General features: G+C 44.5%; 1 protein-coding gene and 1 long non-coding RNA gene across 4 annotated transcripts in view; one reads left to right on the top strand and one right to left on the bottom strand.

Moving 5' to 3' along the window:
* The window catches only part of TNFRSF11A (TNF receptor superfamily member 11a), a 45,054-nt gene extending 31,331 nt beyond the window's left edge, over window positions 1-13,723 (top strand). For all 3 annotated transcript variants that reach the window (XM_084850519.1, XM_084850517.1, XM_084850518.1), the window contains 3 exons: window positions 3,189-3,241; window positions 4,252-5,074; window positions 10,574-13,723. In XM_084850519.1, coding sequence (XP_084706645.1) covers window positions 3,189-3,241; window positions 4,252-5,074; window positions 10,574-10,980 — 1,283 coding nt within the window. In that variant the 3' untranslated portion in view covers window positions 10,981-13,723. The remainder of the gene's footprint in view (window positions 1-3,188; window positions 3,242-4,251; window positions 5,075-10,573) is intronic.
* Window positions 21-22,231, bottom strand: LOC146347357 (uncharacterized). The gene is made up of 2 exons (XR_014790272.1): window positions 18,967-22,231; window positions 21-18,225 (listed from the first exon to the last, which is right to left on the bottom strand). It is a non-coding gene; the product is annotated as an uncharacterized LOC146347357 (long non-coding RNA).
* Window positions 22,232-22,301: the final 70 nt, after the last annotated feature.

The following is a 22,301-nucleotide window of genomic DNA, read 5'->3' as shown; positions in this document are numbered from 1 at the left end:
TAAATAAAATTTTCAGGTCCTGCATTTTAGCAAATAGTCAGAGTCAGACCATTTTATTATATTTGACTAATAGCCATTAGAAACAACATAACTTAATACATCATGTAATAACACCACATAAACATAAACCAAGTTATTTTAGCAAATAAGTTGCAGTTTTCACAAATATACACTCTTGATCTGAAGTTAAGGGCTGAATCCCTTCTTAAAATACTCACACATGGAATACCTCCCACAAGCTATTTCTTTGGCAAACTCATGATGCAAAATGTGTTTATACACACAACTGCATGTGAATTCCTTTGTGCATGCAGATCTTCTATTGAAATGACTGGGGCCCCATCTACTTGAGCCATTCGTCCTGGTGCCACTTCGAAGGGAAGCTCTTTGCAACAGATGACGTAGTCCCCGCTTCACACAGCCCAATCATGGTTTCCATGGAGTTTTCTCCATGGATTTCATGGAAAATCCAGGTGTTCTCAGAGTCCATTTGCTGTGAAGTTTTCACTTGCTTCAGGTTCACTGAGGGGGGTTGAGCGTCTGTCCCGATTGAAATCACAGCATCATTAGTGACTCCCCTCCTCCTCCTCAGCTCTGCAGTTACAGAGGCATGAAAAAGCGGGCTGGTGGAAGCCGGGCTGATTGGTGGAAGGGAAAGTAGCCTGGGGCGGGGGGAGAGCAGAGGGGCAAACATGTCTACTGGGAAGTAATTCATTGGCTTCAGTTCCACGTCACTGCCTCTCACTTTAAGTAGCCAAGCTTGAGAGTGGAGGCGTGCAGCTACAAAGGAATACAGCTGAGAAACGGTGGATGCCAGTTGATTCGAAGCTGCGAAGTTGAGAGAGGGTGGGTGCCAAGGCGGATGACTTTCATAAACATGTACTCAGAAGCACTTCATGCCCTCAGCGCCTGCTCAATCTCCAGACGCAGTGGCTGCCTGCTTGCCTGCCCGCCTCAGAAATGTGTATGTTCTATGTTATGAACATTTGTTCATTGTTATGAACGTCTACTCGCAAGCATGCTACTACATGCTAGTCGCGCACCCTCCTCCCCAGCTCTGCGCTCTCTGCTCTTCCCAGCTTGGGATGCCCACTTTACCCCTCCCATGTACCACCACAGTTGTTAATTCGCAGCACTTACTGCACAGTTCCTACTGGGCAAACAACGAAATCGGTGCCATGTAGATGCGGCCTGGGACTCCGCACTTGTAAGAAGTTGCTGAATCAGGACTGCTGTCTCTGTGGAACTCACCCATTGATCCCACTCTGATGTGGGAAGTCACCCACTTAAGTTGAAATACTGTAATTTAATTCCACTAACTTCAGTTGAACAAAATAGACTTAAATCCAAGCACTTTGACTTTACCGGGTTGTGATGAGGGTGAGGCTGTGAGTCAACTTAAAAGCATGTCAGACTGGTTTAAGTGGTTTTGTGGCCAGCCCTGTAAATTTGTACTGCTCTTCAGGAAGACTCCTTTGGATGGAGTGGAAAACAATAATAGGTTCTACTGCAAATCAAACTCTTAAGATATTTTGGTCAGATCATAGTGGAATCTCTGGTCTGGATTCCTTCTCTCTACACCTGCCTGAGTGTCTGAGACCCACTTACAGATATTTTACCATTTATATTTGTAGTGCAGCTCTCTGAGAGATAGGAGAAGGGCTGAAGCTCAGTGGTAGCGCCCCTGCTTTGCATGCAGAAGGTCCCAGGTTCAGTTCCTGACATCCTCAGGCAGAGCTAGGGAAGAATCCTGCCTGCAACCCTGAAGAGTCGCTGTTTCAGTGGTAACAGTACTGGCTTAGATAGACCAATAGTCTGACTCAGTATTGGGCTGCTTTCTACGTTCCTTTGCAAAACCTTCAGTCTAATAATTAAATCCACACGTGGCAGCCAGGACTGGCCCAAGATATTTTGCTTCCTGAGGCAAAGAACAAGATGGTGCCCTCATTCCATTCCATGTACAAAAGCCAACTGGACTGGCAGTTGAATCTTTCTTCAACACTGATGATGTGGTAGTGTCCACCACTGCACCTGAAGGTAGCAGTCTAGTTTAGGGGGTGCAGGGCAGGCCATGTGGCGCACAGATCTCTCCTCCCAGCATCTGCTGCTTGAGGCGACTGCCTCACTCTGCCTAATGGTAGAGGTGGCCCTGATGACAGCCCTTGAGGGAACTCCATAAACAGATATATGAAGCAAGTATTTGGTACTGCTGTAGTATATTTCAAATTTTTACTTGATCCTCAGAAGATGTCTTCATTTGCACCATTTCTTTTTTTCCCTGTAAAGCACATAACTCATGGAAACACAGTTTCTTTCAATGGAGCCATAATGGATTTTTTTTTGTTCTTTTCAATCTTCCCAGTGCTATACATAATTGTTCCTTTGGCAATTCATGTGATCTCTCTTGCAACAGACTAACCAACCAATCAGACGCACGTGGCTAGATCATTAATAGGTCAGTCATAGCCTGATGGCACATGAGATGGAACAAAGCCCCAGTTGATGTGGAATGTTCTATTTTAGGCATTGATGGTCCAAATAGACACATCTTCCATTTATAGAGCAAGCAAAAACCCTTGTAATCAGTATTTTGACTCAAGTCTTTGCACAAAATGTAAACTTTTTGAGAAAAGTAGATTTAAAAATAGGCAAATGCAGCTCAGTTTAGGGAATTAACTATGGTGTCTCCTGCCTGGTAATGTTTTATGTCTAGTGATTCCTGTGAAGTGCATTGGCCACAATTAAGAGTGCAAGTCCACTGAAATCAGTTGCCTTAAGGGCATTTAATTGTGTGATAGGTTGTGGTCAGTGGGCTTAACTGGACACAAAATCAGATTATGTCTGTAATCTATTAATCAGTTGAGGCTGAAGTACATGGGTTTGAGAGTATTTAGGAGTGATTTATATATTGCCATCAGCAGTGTCGGAAGTGCTATCCCAAGGTGTCTTCCCACACTGTTCAAGCAATGTTTGTATCAAGAAACCATGTGGTGGGCCAATGATAGAGTTCCTTACCATCCAATCATCATCTAGCCACCCAGGAGTCTGATATCCAAATCTTGTGGGAAGAAACTATGGGGAAATGGCTCCTGTGTGGCCACTATGATAATGAATAAGTCGTGATTCGTTAATAAGTCGTTTTGGTCTGCCAAAACCTAATTGATTCCTATCTTTATTTTTCCCTCCAGACGATTTACAGTATTGGGCTCATGAAATATGCAAGCAACTAAAAGGGACAAAGGTGAAGTCTAAGGCTGAACAAATTTCCATACTGTTCAATGCTTTTCCTAGTCTTTTTCTTTTGATTTCCTTGGCAGCTGGAGAACTTTAAGTGGTGAAATAAGGTCATAGATTAGTTGATAGCTATTCAGTAGCTGCCATACCACATAAGGAAGGGCAAGAGGGAACAGTGAGATTGCAAGGAACGAAGAACCACAAAAGATATCCTGGCATGAAGCTGTGGAGAATCAAAATTTTGTTCTGAGTAACATCTCTGCAGCGTGTTGAAATCCATGGGATTTTGCCTTAATAGGTTCTGTGTGTGTGTGTGTGTATATATATATATTCAAAATTCTTCATTGGCTTTCCTTGACTAACAGCCCAAGTTGCTTTAAAACTGAACAAAGACCTGTGTGATCTGTTCTGCATAGGAATTCTTTTCCTTCCCCATGATCATGCAGTATCTATTTAAGTTCTTATATAAATATAGTCACTTCTTTTCAAGCATGCTGTACTTACAGTACTGTTGTTCATTTTTAATACGCTGGTTTGTGGACACTTAAGAGCCCTCAAGCAGACTCCTGTAGCCACTGGAAGTAAGCGTCTGGAGGGCTAAAGCTTATCTGTTCCGAAAAATGCATGTAATGTATGTATCTATGTTTGCATAGTGGAATCATAGATGGCTTTAAAAGGGGATTAGACAAATTCATGGAGGACAGGTCTATCGATGGCTCTTAGTAAGTTTGGCTGGATGGAATCTCCATGTTGACAGTATACAGTGGAGCAACCAGATGCTGGAGAGCAACAGCAGAAGAGGCATATTGCCTTCATGTCTTGGCTATGAGCTTCCTGGAGGCATCTGGACCAAATACACCTTTGGTGTGATCCACCAGGACTCTTATGTTCTCAGATCACAGCTCTCACTCTTGGCCACTACACTAAGCCAGCTTAGCAAGACTTGAAAATGTTTAGCATTTCATTGACAAAATGGTGTTGTGCTTCCTATTTTTTAAGTGCTTTGTTTCTTTTCAGGATTCCCCTTGTGACACATTTGTAAATGCAAATGTGGCAAGTTCTGCTGGTCTTCGGCTTTTGGAAGGGACATATTTGCTGGACCTTGATGAATATTCCTTTGCGGAGGACTTATGTTGCCCACATGGGCACATCCTGACTGGGAAAGCTGGCCCTGATACAATACACTATGGATCAGGAGAGGATTTCCTAACCTTGTCTCTCTCAACTGTGTCTGAAGATGACCACTTCAGGCAGATTCCCATGGAAGATGAATATATGGACAGAATGCCCCATGGCCCCCATTATTTACCTTTACTGAGTCAGTCTGAAAGCAAACCTGTGTCACCTTTCTCAGAGCCACTGGAAGTGGGGGAGAATGATAGCTTAAGTCAGTGCTTCACAGGGATAGAAGGTTTGGTGGAACTAGCAAACTGCTGTTGCTCAGACCCTTCCTGTGGAATGGACCCCAGTCATGCTTCCCCCCACAAATCCCTGCAGAATTCTTGCCATCAGTCTGCCTGTAGCAACACGAGGGATGTTGACAGCCAAGACGTGGGTGTCTCCGTCTTAATGCCAGAGGAGAAAAATGTTTGCACTGCCTGTAGAGCATCTTGTAGAGAGTTCCTCAGCAGACCTGGAAGTGCCCAGGATTCTTTCAAAGAAAGCGGACCTTCTACACTGGGCAACTTTGGCTTGCACTCTCCCTCTGTGGATCAGAGTGATTCAGGAAGCAGCACCCATGCCAGAAGTGACCCATCTGATGGAAATGACACAAAAGCCCAGAATGGAAAAAGAACGTCCGAGTCAAACTCCAGCACTTCAGATCCTCCAGCAGCGTCAGGTAAGCCCCCTACATCCAGAGGTCCTGTTATTGTCATGCCATTGTTGGGGATGGGTGTGAACCATCAAGCATCAACATTTCCATCTGGCTATCTGTAAAATCAGATGTAGAGGGACATATAACAGAGGATGGCCATTTCCATCATGAACTTCCCTGGGGCATAAGACTAAACTCTCTAGGGAGACATGTGCCAGGTTAGAGAGATATTTGGTCTGATTGAGCAAAGAGATTATCATCTTTTTATGCAGGATGGACCCAGGGCCAATCTTGGCATTTTTGTCGGCCAAGTGAGAATTGGAAAGTAACATCCCAATTTGAATTAAGTCCCCCTAGGTCCATATTTATTTATCTACAGCATTTGTATACTGCTCTATATCTAAAACAGATTCCAGAGCAGTGAATGTAAGAAGTAAAAAAGTAAAAAGAATGAAAACACCATTACTAAAATAGTTCTTTTAAAAACAGAATGCCAATAAAAACCATGGCTAGTTAGTTAAGGAATGCTTCCTGGAAAAGAGCTGTTTTCAGGAGGCGCCAAAAGCAGCACGACGTTGGCATCTGCCTGACCTCCAGGGGCAGGGAGTTCCAAAGAAAGGGGGCCACCACACTGAAGGCTGTTCTCCAAGTGGCCATAGGTCCATATGGAACCACCATATCTTCAAATCCACAGTGAAACATCAAAGTGGTACCTGTCACCTGCTCAGTTTTTAAAAAATGTGATATGGAAGTAGAAGCTGTGTGTACAAGATGTTGGTTTTGACCTTTAAAACCCTATATGGTTCCAGCCCAGCCTATCTTAAGGCGCCTCCAGCAACACCAGACAGGCCGCTTAACAAGATCAGCCTCGGATGGCCTTCTCTCTGTCCCATCAGCCAGGACAGCTAGACTGGTGGAGACGAGGGAGAGGGCCTTTTCTGTGGTGGCCCCCACTCTGTGGAACTCCCTCCCTAGGGAACTGCGCCATGCCCCCTCTTTAATGAGCTTCCGCCATGCATTAAAAACGTGGTTGTTCAGGCAGGCATTTGGGGTGGGTTAGGGTATTTTAGAAAAAAAATTTATTGTAGAATTTTATTGTTTTAGACTGTTTTGTTGTATGCTTTGTACATCGCCTAGAGTGGCTGGGTGGCTGGCCAGATAGGCGATTAATAAATTTAATAAATAAATAAGCAAGCAAGCAAGCAAGCTAGCTAGCTGGAGGTAGAAAAATGGAGCCCCTGCTGGGAGAAGCCACCTGAACCTGTTGTTTCATATTGCTTGATAGTAAGGTTTGCCCCTACTTATTAATTTTGCAGTTACTTTGAAGGATCAGATGAATGAGCCAGGAACTTTTTTATTTTCACTGAGATTCTGGAAATGGTCTAGACCCAGCGTGGTCATATGCTGGTGCCAGTGGTTTCTCTCCACCCAGCAAAGAAACCTCCATTTTCTGGCAATCTCCAATCCAGCTAGCTAGCTGGCCAGCCAAATGTTGTGGTGATGGTGGAGGAATCAAAAGCAAATTCTTTTACCAGCCAAACTCCAATTACAAATGGAGATTTACAACTGAGCGGATGAAAACATTAGTCACAGTTACTTTTTTAAAACAGTATCTTCTTTACTGTATGTGACCACTTGAAAAATAATAGTTTGGTACATAATTACTTTATGAACATTGACAGTTGCCCCATTATGCAATATATTAAATATACAAAATGAGCTATAAGAACCAAAATAGTTTGCACCCTGTCCCTGATCCTATCTAAATCCCAGTACCTTAAGAGGTTGCACTGCAGCGTTAAGGATTTCCTCCATTCGATGCATAACTCCCTAGTATCACTTCTTCCTCTTCACATCCTTTATTGTTCAACCTCAGACCCTAATTGTTAGAGATTCTGGCAAACTCTGAACTCCATGGTTTCCAAATTATCCATAGTTTAATTTCTGATTATCCTTGATTAGTTTCTGATTAATTTCAATTATCCATGAACTCCAAATTATCCATGGTTTAATTTCTGATCAGATGCCACAGTCTGGAGTCCATGTCTGGTCCAAACTTAATCTAGATTGTTCTTCCAGCATTCCATGTTATTTACCAAAGGTTGGTGAGGAACAGTCAGAAGGGTCCTATTTGTGACATGAAAGCTTAGGGTGGCCACTTGTAAGTCAACGAAAAAGATGAAATACATCTCCCAAAAAAGAGGACAAAAGGGGTTGCTAATTTGTATCAAATTTGCATATGCTAATTTATATAGATAGATGCAAATTTAGAAATGATTATTATAATTTAAATAGAAATTCAGTACATCTCGCCATAGTGTGAAAGACTGTGACAAGGTTGTCTGTGTACCTTGCTCAGTCTGCTGTCCAGGTGCTGTTGATGGGCAACGTCAAGTTCTTCCTTCTGATAGTTCTTTATCTTTATACTGGACTTGGACTGGACAGTCCTTCAAATAGAGAACACCTTCAAAAGAGAGGACAGTCCTCTGGTAGTCTTTTAAATAGAGGACAGTCCTCTGTAAAAGAGGACACATGGCCACTTTATGAAGGCTTCAGCTAGGATGTTGCCTTGGACATTGCCATATATGTTTGATGCGGCTGTAAAAGTTGGTCTACGTGAGAACTATAGCTCCCATGATCCTCAGCTTCCTGGGGTGCACTGTGCATGAACATGATTTGCAGAGGCCTGCAGCCGTTATAACTCCCCCATTCCTCTAGTAAGAAAACAAAGCAAAGGTTGCTGCAGCCTAAAGCCTCTAGACCTTATCAAGTAGTGATGATGTCATTATTGGGCATGAATGCCTAGGAAACACTTGGCAGTTCATGAATTGCCTTGGGACCCAGTCTGAACTTTATTTGGAACCTCGGGCTGTGTTTCTACCAGCGATTTACTCCAACCTGGCTGCACAGTGAAGTCTCTGTTTCCATGATGTCGTGGCCATTCAGCACCAGCCCTGCATTTTATCGTGGAAAAACTGCTTCTTCTGAGACTGGTTAAAGTCCAATTTTTCCTGCTTGCTTCGGCTCCATTACTGACCTGTTTCCACAACCACACTGGGTTCGGTTTCATAGTCCTGCCCATGGGGCGTGTAGCCCCGCCCTTGTGGGTGCGTGGCTCACCTGCCTGTGACCTCAATGGAAGCAGCTTGTGAAGGAGAGGGGGAGATGATACTGGAGGGAGCAGTCAGGCATACAAGTGCAGTGTCTGCCCACCCTGGGTATCCCTATGAAGTTCCCAGTCAAGGTGGCGGCAGGGAAATGACTTTGCTTTTTCGCTCCTTTGTTAAAGTGAAATTGCTCTTTAAAACTCACTTTAAAGGAAAAACAAAAGGGCTGGAACGGAGCAGAAGGGGGCGAGGGAGGCAGAGATGAAGAGATGCACGACTAGTCTATCATCCACTGGCTCTCTTCGCCATTTCCTCCCTGTGTGTTTATTTCCCCTTTAGCGCTTTGTCCTGCTTTGTGTGGGCATGTGCTAGGGGGTGTTACTTCTGAGTAAACTCATTGGCTCTAAGGCTTTCCTGGGAGTAAGTGCCATTGAAATCTGTGTGGCTTGCTTCTGAGTAGGCATGCATAGGAGTGCAATGTAAGTCTACTTAGAGTAGCAGTCTTAAGGTCTCCCATCCCCTTCAATGCATTTACTTGGAACTTCCCCCTCCCATTGACTTCACTGACTGCTTCTTCTCCCTTTTGCTCATCAGTTTGATGGGCTTTTTTCCTCCCAGGTGATGGGGAAGTCTCCCTTCTCAGCCACGCAGGAGAAAGGCTGGACAGTTAGGATTTCAATGGGTATTAAAAATGCCTTTGATTGGGAAGCCAGCCACTATCTCTTCTCCTAGCCCACCTTGCAGGATCATTGGGAAGCCAGAATAAGGGAGAAGAGCAACAACAGCGCCGGGGGGGAGGGGGAGCAAGCCAGGTCTAATGAAGAAGGTGTCTCTGTGAAGTGATTGCGGGGGGGGGGGGACGCTAGGGATGGGGATGCTCCACACACAACTTTGCTTAAAGGAAAAAACAAAAGGGCTCAGAAGGCATGGAAGAGACTGTCCAGAGCAGGAAACTGGAGCGGAGCAGAATGGGGCGAGGGAGGGGGGAACACTGATGAGGTAATCAGACCCAACCCAGACTCCACCCAGACTCCACCCAGCCATCAAGAAAATAATTCAGTTAGAGCTCAGTGGAAACAACACAGAGACCCAGGCTACAGTGATGATAAGCCAGGTCTTTAAGGACCGTGGAAACAGGAAAAGGAGAAGATGCGATTGGGGAAACATCGCACCAAAGTTGCAAACAAAGTGAAGCCGATAGCGTGGAAACACACCCTAGGTCAGCTTTTTTGCTCTGGATTATTTCTGATTCTGACGTTGGGGGGGCCTGCCCCTCTCTGCTAATTTGTTTCTATCACTGTCATTTAAACACATGGTCTTGTGGATCAACACTCCATCTCTGAAGTGCATAAAATGTGGCATAAAAGTTCTCAGTATTGACCGAAAAAGTCAGCTCTTCCCTTGAACTGGCTCAAAGAACTGGTTCTTTCAGGGCACAGATATTACCCATGGGATTATGGATTGGGAAAAGGGTCGCTTCTTGGCTATAGCTAGAGCAAATATACATTTTCATCATGGAGCAGGAACTATTTCTTGATCAGAGTTTCTCTGGCAGATGTAACACTACCTGATCCCTTGACAATACAGGAGTGCCCTGTGGGCTCAAGCTTTCCTCCTCCACAATTCCATTTTCCCAACTGACCAGAACAAGCATGTGTGCCCCACTCTTAATGCTGATCCTGGTTAGCTGCAAAGCAGAGTCTTCTAGCATGATAATGGCTAGAACCAGATTTGAAAACTGGAGTTTGAATGAACCCTAGTTAGTCTTAAGCTTGGTGCACAAATAACACTAACCCTTCCAAAAGGGAGGGGAGGCGGAGAAACATGCAAGCTAACAAGTTAATCCTTGTATCCTAACCCTTATTGGGGGGTTAGGCAGTGTTACATTGGCACTGGATCCATTTGGCTACAGCTGTACAAGACATTGCTTGTCCCAGTGCAGTTCAAGCTACACCTTCACCGCCACTTGCCAAGGCTGTTACCCAGGCTTCCCCAACCTGGTTCCCTTGTAGTGTTGCATTACAAGTTTCAGCAGTGAGCATGATCATTGACTATGATAGCTGGGGATGATGGGAATTGTAGCATAACACATTTGGAGGGTGCCATGTTGGGGAAGGCTGCTGTTACCATAGATGTGTCAGAAGCAAAACTATGCTCACACCATCTGAATTAGAGGCTTTCCAGGAATGCAGTATTCCCTTATGAAAAGAGTATCTGAGCTCTAATTGTGTCGGCTTGTGGTACCAAATTCTCCTTTTGCACCTATCACTTATTTCCTTTGCAGCTTGACTGACTGAGCGCTACCCTGTTATGCTGCTTTTTAAGCTCCCCACAGTGCAGATTTCATACAGTGCATGTATATTAATTATAAATGTGTGTTTTTCCCTGTCTCTTTCCCTGCTCTGACACCCTCTAGGAAATGTGACTGGAAATGGAAACTCTACATTCATTTCAAGTGGACAAGTCATGAATTTTAAAGGTGAAATCATTGTTGTCTATGTCAGTCAGAACTCCCAAGAGGGGTCCATGTCTCCTGGATCAAGTGACGACAGCCTGGGTAGCCCAGTGCAAGAGGAAAACCTGAACCGCTGTGAGACATTTGCAGGCAACACTCACCAGTTTAAGGAAAAATGCGCTGAAATTGATTCCTATCACAGCATGGACCATGAAGGACCACCAAGTACTGTGGGGGGCTACAAGAGGACTTCTGGGCCTATTGTCCAAGAAGAGAATCAGAACAGGAAACATCATTATAATGAGGCCTCACAGCCTATACAAGAGGAGGGAAAGCAAGGGCAGTTTCTAAAGCAAATGTTGCACTGATTGAAATGAATGACTGCTTGCTGGTTTCTGGCATTCAGTCAAAAGAACACTACCAGTCACCGAATGTGGCCTGGAGGACAGCACCTGGATAGCATTGAAGAGCAAAAAAACTTCTCTTTGTTGATGAAATGTCAGATTGTTGTGACTGACAGAAGTGGGACCTTTGTTCTTCTTGGCGATCTTCTGCTATGGAAGCAAACAGGATACTGTTGAAGGTTTTGGTGCTATGTGGTATGTTTCTCACAGTCTTCCAGCAACAAGCTGAATACCTGGGGATTCCAGCACAAGATGCAATGCTGTCATTGCAAATGCCCCAAATGCAGGGGACTGAGCTCCTCAGCATCTTGTACATGCTGCTAAAGACTCTAGTCCACCAGTTTTCATGTTGCTAGAACAGTAGACTCAGGCCATGTACACCAGTAACATGAAAACACCAGTTGTGTTTTTCTCCCACAGGGGTGCGTCCAGCTTCGTCACATTTGCTATGCAAAAGACAAACAAACATACCGGTGATTCCATTGTTAGTCAGATGCTTTGGGTGGGCTTTCTGCCTTTTTTCTGGCTTTGAATAACACCACATGTGCATTAATTGATTTAAATGTTCATTAGTCACCTTGTTCTTTAAAAGCAAAAGGATTTTTTAAAGGGGATTGTGAAATTGCTTCAGGTGGGTTTAAGTGCGCTCATGTCGGTACAGGCTCCAGCCAATCAGTGCTATACTCAGCTGACTTCTTCTGCAAGCTTACAGAACTGGTTTTGGTTGAGCTTGGCTCTGGAGGAAAAAGGTTTGCTTAACCAGAGCATGGTGTGTTTGCTTCTAGAACAGATACACCACTCAATATTTCATTTGCTGCACAGCTTCTGATTCTGAATTAAAATAGTTTAAGCAGAGATTGTAAACTTTGCACTTTGTGTGAGCCACCATAAATCAAATTCTCATTATTGGTGTGAAAACAGCTTGTGAGTGCTAACCAGCACTTTTCCTCAAGACATGCAGGACGGACATGGTTGTGAAAGCCAGTTGAGGAAGCACACATGGGCATAACCTGAATAAAAAATGTGATCTAGCTTCAGCACCATTCCTGATAGTGGTGCGGGTTGCACAGATCTGTTGCACATTGGCATATATACAGCCACCTCCAGCATAGCACAGATGGAAGAGGATAACTCTGTACAATAACATGCAACTGGTATAAAACCAACTTGTAGATTTATGCTCATGCAAGCACAGCTTTAGATTTCCTGGAGGCTGCAATTGTCTTTTACTGAGCTGAATTGGTGCTGGCCATACAAAGAACCCAACGCCCTGATGGGAATCTCTGAAAGCTCTTGACAGACTATGTATATAATATATTCCTTTGATAAAAATGACTGAAACTACACTAATGATTTTATGAACCAAAAAGTGGGTTGTTTACTGAATGTTTAAATTGGTTTGCTGAAAATTCTTGAACTTAAAAAAAATTCTCTAGTATGTGGGGACATGCGTGTTTTCCTCAGTTATTACTTTAATAACTAAAAGTTCTGAACTGCCTCTACAATTAATCTTTCCAAAACCTGTTTATTTGTAGCTAATTATTGTTCTGCCATGTTTGTTGGGTGGAGTATCAAGCAGCCAAGAGAGGCAGCAGTAGCTGCGCTTGACTCCTGGCTCCCTCTTCCTCCTCTCCTTGGCCTTTATTTGTGGAGAGAGTGCGGAATGGCAGAGTAGCAGGAGGGGCTTATGCCACTTCTTTCCTTTGCGGAAGTGTGATGGAAGATGAGAGTCAAGAGATTTCCCACCCTGCATATTCAGAAGACTTGGGGAAGGGTTGCATCTTGTTCCACCTTTCATGGGCCTTTTGCAAAAGGCAGAAGCAGTGTGCTGCTTCTACAAAGCCACTGCAAGGCAAGACTGACCTTCTCTACTTTATCTGCCATTTGTGATTATTTGGAGGAGGAACGGAGGAGGGGTTATTACCACTGGCAACTTGGTGAGTGGATCTGTGGAGTCCTGGACCAAAATGCAGCAAGATAGCAGCTGGGATGATGGGTGGCTGTGCCCATAATCTTCCACCCTTCCATAAGCAATCTTTTAGGATGGTTGCTTCATGCCTCCTAAATTCACACTATATAAGCAACCCCAGCATAACCTTTTGCTAGGCTGGTTTACAGCTCACAAAAGTCACTCACACTAAGATAGCAATGCTATGCACACTTGGTGGAGAGTAAGCCCCACTGCAGTCAGTGGTAAACATGCCTAAGAATGGACTGCACATAACCTAAGGCTATGACCCAGTTTACATTACCTGAGCAGCATAATAACTAACCCCACCTCCATGGTTACTACTGGGCCACTCTGGATATATGTAAAGCTTTAGGTTAGTTTGTATGATTACAGACCATGCCTATTCCACTTGCCTGATCTGATGAAGTAGACATCCTCCCCACTTTCCCATCAGGGATTTCAAGAGTAAAGTGCTCAGTCTTCCTTAGTGGCTGTGAGAACACTACAGATGCATCAATCTTGAATGAAGGACACAACCCTGGAATAAAGAACATGGATTCACACAAAATTGTGCATGTGCTTTGTATACTTTTTTTTCCCTTTTGAACCTGATGTGAATAGAAGGGTATAAAATGAATTTGAGGCAGCTGTACATTACCTGCTGTGTGTACTTTGTGTTGGTGATTGCGAGAACAGAACAGAGAAAGCGGTATTTATTTCATAATAGGATATGGAATAAAAGCTACTAATACTGTCCGTGCATATGAGGAGTGTAAAATGCACATATTGTTCCACTGAAATCTGCTGAAACATGAAGATAATCCACATCTTCAGTATGCTACAGATGAGTCCCAGGGAAGAATTTTATGCCAGTGCTGGGTTGCCTGTTGCTAGCTGTAATAAGCAAGCCCTTCCATTTCAGTATCCTGCAGGAGCAAGAATGCTAATAAGATTAATCACGTTGCCCTCTGCTGGCCATCTCCTTCTCAACTGATTCAGCTGATGCATTACTATCCACTAACCACTAATAAAAGCAGCATATTGGTGCTTGATGCTTTCCTCCCCTCTCACTGTACAGCAGCATACCAGTGAACATGAGTGAATAGCATTAGGTACTTTTTATAGAGACATTCAGGAAGGCATGGCTTATTTCATATGTTTTAAGAGTGGGAATTTATAATACTGTTTGTTTCCTCCAGAAAGACCACATCCACTGACAACACAGGAAGCTGCCTAATACTAGATCAGACTTTGTCCATCTAGCTCAGAAGTGTCTACTCTGATTGGCAGTAGCTCTCCAAGGTCTCAGGCAGAGGTTTTCCCTATCACCTGCTACCTGATCCTTTTTAAAGTGGAGATTGCAGGTACTGAACCTGGGATTTTCTGCATGCCAAGAATGTGTTCTATCACTGAGCTATGGGCCCTCTGTATGGATATCTCAGATTTTTCCTGGATACAGTTTCCTGTAGAATTGCTATATCCAAATCCAGAGAACTTGCCTGTCTCTTTAAAAGAGACAGCTGCAGCTTCTCCTGCATCACCCTAGTCCTGTGACCAATGTTTCATTTTTAAAAATGATGCAAGGAGATAGTGCCTGGGGCTGAGTACAACAACCTGGCCCCCTGCATATGCACCGGCCAATACAGTTTAAGCTCAGTCTCACAAGTCCTCATGCTCTTCCACACACTGCTGTAAGAGAGTCTGCAATGTGTATGTAAACATACTGACTTGCACTAGTGATAGATGAGGCCTTGAAATGCCCCCTTATTCCCACAATTTTCCTTTCAGCATCTTTGTTGAAATGTTCTGGATGGCACTAGACAGAAGCTTATCTGCATGTAGATTTCACTACAAGAGCTTTCCCACTGTGACATATATTTTCAAATACATTTTAAGGGAGGAAAGGAGAAATACATGCTTAACAACTTTCTGCAACAAGCAACATCAAGCTCCCATTCCCATTGTGTTGGTGTATGGGCTGATCACACACAATATTCTTGCTACATACCTGGAGGGAGAAAAGGTGTAGTTCATTGCACGAGTGTCTGATCCCTGTTCCTATGTTTGGAAACAGACATGCTGCATGCAGATCATTCTAGAACTAAAACAGCAATTATGGGGACTAAATTCCACTCTATGCTAAACCTACAGAGCAAATTTTATCTTCTCATCAAGTCTGCTTCCACTGTTGATCATAACGCCAATAATAACATTCCAGGCCAGGGACACTTCCATATTAGATCCCTCTAGTATCGCTAAGGCATTGCTGTTCTTCAGTCAGCTGGAACTGGCGTTATGGCTGAGGACTGACACAGCACTAAATAGAGCATTGCATTCCCATTAAAACCTCACAATGCCCATCCTCATGAGAAATGCGGAGAAAAATTCACCTCTTTGCCATTGCCTCACGAGTGTCCCCACATACTCCATTTAGGATTGCCCCTCCCCCAAAAGCACATTTTTCCAAAGGAACCCCACCCCCTTAAACCTTGCATGGTATTGCAATGCAATGCCTTTCACCCCCTGCCAGTTCCCCAAGGGAGGGACCACATCTTGAATTAATTTTCCTAACTTTAATTCTTATGAGTGCAATCCTGCTCTATTACGTACAAAGAGATTTTTTAAATAGCAAAAATTACGATAGGGAAGACAGGAGGAGGCTTGAGGGTGGGACCGGGAGAGATCTCTCTTCCACCGAGCCATGAAGCGGTTCAAGGTGAGTGTAGGAAAGCTCTCCTCTCTGCTGTTCTGGCATCAGTCACAGAGCAAAACAGCCAGTGTGGTGTAGTGGTGAGAGTGTTGGACTGGGAGCCAGGAGATCCAGGTTCTAATCCCCACTTGGCCATGGCAGCTCGCTGGGTGACTTTGGGCCAGTCACAGACTCTCAGCCCAACCTACCTCACAGGGTTGTTGTTGTGAGAATAAAATGGAGAGGAGGAGGAGAATGTAAGCTGCCTTGGGTTCCTTGAAAGAGGATATAAATGCAATGAATGAATGAATGAATGAATGGTCTGACCTCTCCCGGTCTCTAATCCAGGGACATCCGAGTCCAGTTTCCAAGAGCCCAGGGCAGAAGCAATCATCTCCTCTTCTGTTGCTGTTGTTAGTACCAACTCCAGGGAGAGGAAGAGCAACCCCAGTGGGCAGCAAAGGGAAGCTTGCTAAAAAGAAAAAAAAGCTTGTGGGTGAGTGGAATCCCTCCTCTGAGCAGATATCAAGGGTAATAAGACAGGAACAGGAGAGAAGAGCTTTAAAGCGGGTGGGTCTTGTCATTTTCCCTTCTAAGGAGCTGCTTTCCAGAAAAGCTCACAGAGGAAAAGCCCTTTACAGACCAAACAGAGTAATTCTAGTAACATGTGGGACCTACTGTACAAAGAAATGGTGGGTGTGGAATGCTGCCATGCCCTTTTCCAGGACACTCTATTCCTTTCCCCCTCCAACCTTGTTTTTCTTTTTCACCCCAACAGGCAGTCAGTGTTCTGTGTCCACTGAGCATGCTCAGTCCTCACTGAGCTGTTTTAGAGCTTTTCTCCGGTTAGGGTTTTTTCCCCTACTTTTTTCTACTTCTGCAAACCTTTGGTTTGAGGCATCTTAAAGCAGCATTAGAGCTCACCCCTCCCTTCCTCCTGTCACATACTGGTTTTGCTGCAAAGATCCTGGCTTGTATTACACTAGAGTTTCCCCCGTTACATCCGAACTGTGAAACTCTGACTTAATCGTTAGCAAACCAGGAAAATAAACCAGGATGTGATTTCTATGTAGTAGGTATTTCTTTTTTTATAGGGCAGGAATGTCAAACTGCTTTCACCACAAGAGCCGAATTCCATTTCGGAGAAGATCTCGGGGGCCACATTCCAGTGGTGGGCGGGGCAAAGGCAAAAGGGGTGGCGCTGAAATATCAAAAATATCAGCTTTTCTTAATTTAAAGCTCTTACCGGCTGTAACTAAGCCTTAGGAGAGGCATTTCAACCTTTTAGAGTGCAGTGGGGGAACTGCACATAAGCCAGGAAAACACTAAATGATCAGTGGTTGTGGGAAAGGGGATAGGGCCAGGGGAAGGGAGCATGGCCATCGAGCATGCTGGAGGGCTGAATATGGTACCTGAGTCTGAGGTTCTGCACCTCTGAGTTAGAGGCATTTGCAGGGAGAATTATATCAGCCTTAAATTAAATGGAGGGAGAGATCCTATGACCCCTGGACAGCATCTGGAGGACATAGGATAGTTTGGTTTCCTGGCTCCAAGCTCAGAGCCAGGAAACTGCTCCCCACCCCCTCCCCCTCCTAGCTGGCACAGAGAGAACCATACCAGCTACCTCTCCATGCTTGGAAAGTGAAGCACGGAGATGGCGAAAAGGGGGGTGTTCCCAGGGGCAGGAGGGGAGGAGACAGGGCGGCTGCAAACTCTGGGAGGAGGTGGCGAAAAGGGGGTGTTTCCAGGAGCAGGAGGAGACCAGGCTGGTTGCAATATAATGTATCCTATGGCCACCCCAGGTTCCTTCCCTCACCCCTGATTCATTAGGGAGGTATTTTTAAAACCTCTGTGCCACCTGCGGTTTTTGTAAGTTCTTATATTAATCACTTACAAAAACTGCAGTTGACAGTATAGGAAATGCCTCTTCTAAGACAAGCCTAAGAACATAAGAAGAGCCGTGCTGGATCAGACCAAGGGTCCATCTAGTCCAGCATTCTGTTCACACAGTGGCCAACCAGCTGTCAACCAGGAACCCACAAGCAGGGCATGAGTGCAACAGCTGTACTGTTGCACTCATGTAGCTGGTTTACATAGGCATACTGCCTCTGATACTAGAGGTAGCATACAGTAACACATACCCGCATCACATAAAAAGGAAGAGTAAACCCCTTTCCCCACCCTCTCAGAACTACTATTTTATTCATATACAAACTTATGTAGATCTCATTAGTCTAATTGATTAAATCTTTGTTAGTCATGTCACAGTCCTAACTCTTAGCCATATTTTATAGCTATAATTACTCTTTATTAAATGCAGTTCAGACAAGGCAAATATCACATATGGGTATGCAGCAGCTCTTGGCATGGTTTGTTGACACCTCTTGAAAATGGTATGACAGAAAATGGCTTTTGATTTGGATTTATATACAGTCTTTTGAATTCAGTCATGTATTTTAGATGCAATTTTTTGGCTGACAGAAATTGCTCAGTGGGGATTTTGAGTGGATTTGTCTGATGTTCTGTAGGCACAGCGTGAAGAGCTCATGAGTTGACACATGCTAAAAGGCTGGGAGAGAAAAGAAGGGAAGAATTACTCTTATCTCGTGTTATTACAAAATATGTATTCAGGGAATGTGGCAAATGTAATTAACAGCAGTACGTTCCCATTAAGGAGTCTATGTGCTGTACTCAGTTATCTGAGTTCTAACTTGGAGAGCCAAATTGAAAGGTAAGGTGCAGCGTTATAATTTACAAAAATGAAAAGGAAGTGTTTCCCCCTTACCCAAGCCCCACCCCCACCCCCGGATAAAAATAGTACATGTCTTATAACATTTTTGCAAATTCTTTCCATAGGTAATAGCTATTAAAAAATAAATCTCAAGGCAGTTGCATATGGTAACAGTGAATAGAAAAACATGCTTTCTTATGCTGGAATTCAATAGACTAGGCATGCCTAAAAGCCAAACAACATGTGGTATGAAATGGATCACTAGGATTTGTATGAATATTTTTTAAACTAAATAATGGAGGGAAGGCATATTCAGGATCGGGAGCATGGTGTGTGAGGAGAGTTTTTTTAAAAACCATTTCCTCTACACCACAGTCTCAAAAAAAATCCTCCCCCTACCAGCTGAGGCCTAGCTGTTAGTTGGCATGGGAGATAAGCTCTTACTAGCTCCAATAACTCTGAATGGGATTGGATCTTGAAGGCTGTAGTTCATGTGACCTACAATCCAATCTGTTGGATTGATCAGGGATCAACAGTGCTGAGAGCTGGACAAGCATGTTTACAACTAGGAAGACTTACCAGACTGAAAAAACATGATTGCTTTCGTTGAGACCATATGCATTTATCTGCAAAAGATGTGACAAGTCTATTAGGACTGGCCTTAGTCCCCATACTGGCTGGGGAATGCTGGGAGTTTTAGGGCTTTTTCTGTCTAAACATGCATAGGATTGCATCCTCAGTTTCCTAAGCTAAACAAATACACTAATTCCAACCTTTCATTCTAGCAGGATCCCTAGCCCTACTGGATCCTTTTTTTCCATTAGGATCCTTTATCTGTTGCCTGACCTTTTCCTCAGCTCCTATAACATTAGGACACTAAAAAAGAAAATCAGGGCTGCTCATGTAAGGGGTGTTCACAAGAGCTCTCTCCAAACATATAGCCAATCTGTGGAGTGGGCAGTGGAATCGCACTTGCTCCCCTCATGATGTCCACCACCTCCCTGGTCCCACCATCAAAATCTGCATGTTGGGATGAACATTGGCAGCAATGGTACACATGTTGGCTTTCTGTCCCAGTGGGAACCCCCAATCATTCAGGATTCCTACTGATGTTGAGAGCCTGAACACATATAGCTGTATAAGCACCTGCTGACATTCCACTTAATACGTGGATGTCAAAATGTGGTAGGTACACTGTCACAGACCAGGACCCTGTACCCTTGTCCTCAGAAGATTCCGACCCCTTGTCCTCAGAGCAAGAGGCTCCAGAGTTGATGCTTTAGGGAGAAGACACAGCTATGGAAACATGTCATGAGGCTTCCACTTCCACAGGACACAGTTGTCCAGAAAGAGCCCAGGAGCCAGCTTCCCTGCATCCAGAGGAGATTGCCTTACTGTCCTCAGACTCTGAAGACTCAAGCCATTAGGAAACTAACATGCCACAGCCACTCCCACCTCATCACAGCCTGAGCTTGCTAGAACAGGGCAGGCCCCTTTAAGATACAAAACCTCAGTCAGCATGCATGTGGGGCCAACCAGCCTAACTCCAGCAATGCTGCTATTTAAACTTCAGTCTTGCTCCCCTCTGATCCTTGTTTGGGCAACATACAGACAACCCTGTCTAGCTTCTAGCCCCAGCACCTCCTGGAGCTTTTCGTGGCACTGATCTCTTTTTGTCTTGCTTCTTGAGCTAACCTGATCCCTCTTCCAAATCGAATCCATCGCATAGCCTGCAACCCAAGGATCATCACAACCCATGGCCTGAAACGGTACACACGGAGGTGTTGGGAGCGGGGCTGGTGGGTGCAGTCCCCTCGCCCCCTCCACAGGGTGGCTGTACAACTGCAGTAGGCTCTTGAGCACACCCCTATAGTAGCTGGTTGCATGGGGCAAAGCAAATGGGCAAGGCTATCAGTGAAAAAATCTTGCTAAAACTGGGGTCACCAGGGGAGCAAAGTACAACTGAAAAGTTGTGGGGGGCGTGGGGGCAGAATATACTTCCTAATTTAGAGTAGCCAAGTACCCATTCTCCACTGCTCTCTTCAAATGACCAGGTGGGCCTCTCTACACTCTCGCAAGACAAAAATAAAGGTGTTGTATGTTATCTGCCTCAGGCTAGGGGTAGGTGGGATATAGAAGATACTATATTCTACCTACCCCTTCCTGACAGATAAACCAGTTCCACAATTAAAGAATGGGCTGCAGCAGGGAAGGTTTATTTTCTGTTAGGTTGCAGTATACAGCATCCCCTAATGGCCTGCTTGTGCAATTGTTACTGAACTCTTGAGCAGGCAGTATAACTGGGGCCAGCAATTAGCTTTACTACAAGAGGGCAACTTCTGCAAGGAAATGGAAGAAGATGGGCCAACTCCCCCCCCCCCCAGTAAATGGCAACAAGACCCACAGCCATAGATATCACCTTTTCTACATCCCTTCCTGCTTTTGGAGCAACCACCATATTCCTCCTTAGATTTGGTACTGTTTCCCAGTTGCTGATTCCTATAAGTAGGGGATTCCACTCAAGTCCAACCAATGTTCCCACTCTTGCACAAACACGTACTACCATTTCTGTATTGCCTCTCAACGAGTTCTGCATAAGATGCACATCTACTTGGAACAGAAACAAGCCCCATCAAAGTCAGTATGCCTCACACTGTAAATGTATATACTTAAAAGTAGGCCCTATTGATTTATATGGAACTACTTTCGAAGTCCCCTTCATGGATCACTGCCTTGTTGTGGCGAAGGGGCTTGCGTAACTCAGTGAAACCATAAGCTATGCCGTGCAGGGCCACCCAAGACGGACAGGTCATGGCAGAGAGTTCTGACAAAATGTGGTCCACTGGAGAAGGAAATGGCAACCCACTCCAGTATTCCTGCCAAGAAAACCCCATGGAACGTATCACAAGGCTAAAAGAGATGACGCCGGAAGATGAGCCCCTCAGGTCGGAAGGTGTCCAATATACTACTGGGGAAGAGCAGAGGGTATTTCCAAGTAGCGCCAGAAAGAGTGAAGCGGCTGGGCCAAAGCCGAAAGGACACTCAGCTGTGGATGTGTCTGGTGGTGAAAAGAAAATCGGATGCTGTAAAGAACAATATTGTTTAGGAACTTGGAATGTCAGATCAATGAATCAGGGTAAGCTGGAGGTGGTCAAACATGAGACGGCAAGATTGAACATCGACATCTTGGGAATCAGTGAACTAAAATGGACAGGCATGGGCGAATTTAATTCAGGTGACCATCATATCTACTATTGTGGGCAAGAATCCCTTAGAAGAAATGGAGTAGCACTCATAGTCAACAAAAGGGTGGGAAAAGCAGTACTGGGGTACAATCTTAAAAAGATAGAATGATCTCAGTACGAATCCAAGGCAAACCATTCAACATCACACTAATTCAAGTCTATGCCCCAACCACTGAGGCCGAAGAAGCTGAGGTTGATCGGTTCTATGAAGACCTACAACACCTTCTAGAACTAACACCAAAAAAAGATGTCCTTTTCATCATAGGGGATTGGAATGCTAAAGTAGGAAGTCAAGAAATCACTGGGATAACAGGCAGGCATGGCCTTGGTGTACAAAATGAAGCAGGACAAAAGCTAATGGAGTTTTGCCAAGAGAACACGCTGATCATAGCAAACACTCTTTTCCAACAGCACAAGAGATGACTCTACACATGGACATCACCAGATGGTCGATATCGAAATCAGATTGATTATGTCCTTTGCAGCCAAAGATGGAGAAGCTCTATACGGTCAGTAAAAACAAGACCTGGAGCTGACTGTGGCTCAGATCATGAGCTGCTTCTTGCAAAATTTCGGCTTAAATTGAAGAACGTAGGGAAAACCACTAAACCATTCAGATATGACCTAAATCATATCCCTTATGAATATACAGTGGAGGTGAGGAATAGA

Source organism: Heloderma suspectum, chromosome 4 (genome assembly GCF_057233095.1).
Source record: "Heloderma suspectum isolate Gila_16-S chromosome 4, 16-S_ref, whole genome shotgun sequence".
Classification (NCBI taxonomy): domain Eukaryota; kingdom Metazoa; phylum Chordata; class Lepidosauria; order Squamata; family Helodermatidae; genus Heloderma; species Heloderma suspectum.
The sequence above is the reverse complement of the archived record's forward strand: the minus strand, read 5'-3'. Positions and strand labels throughout refer to the sequence as shown.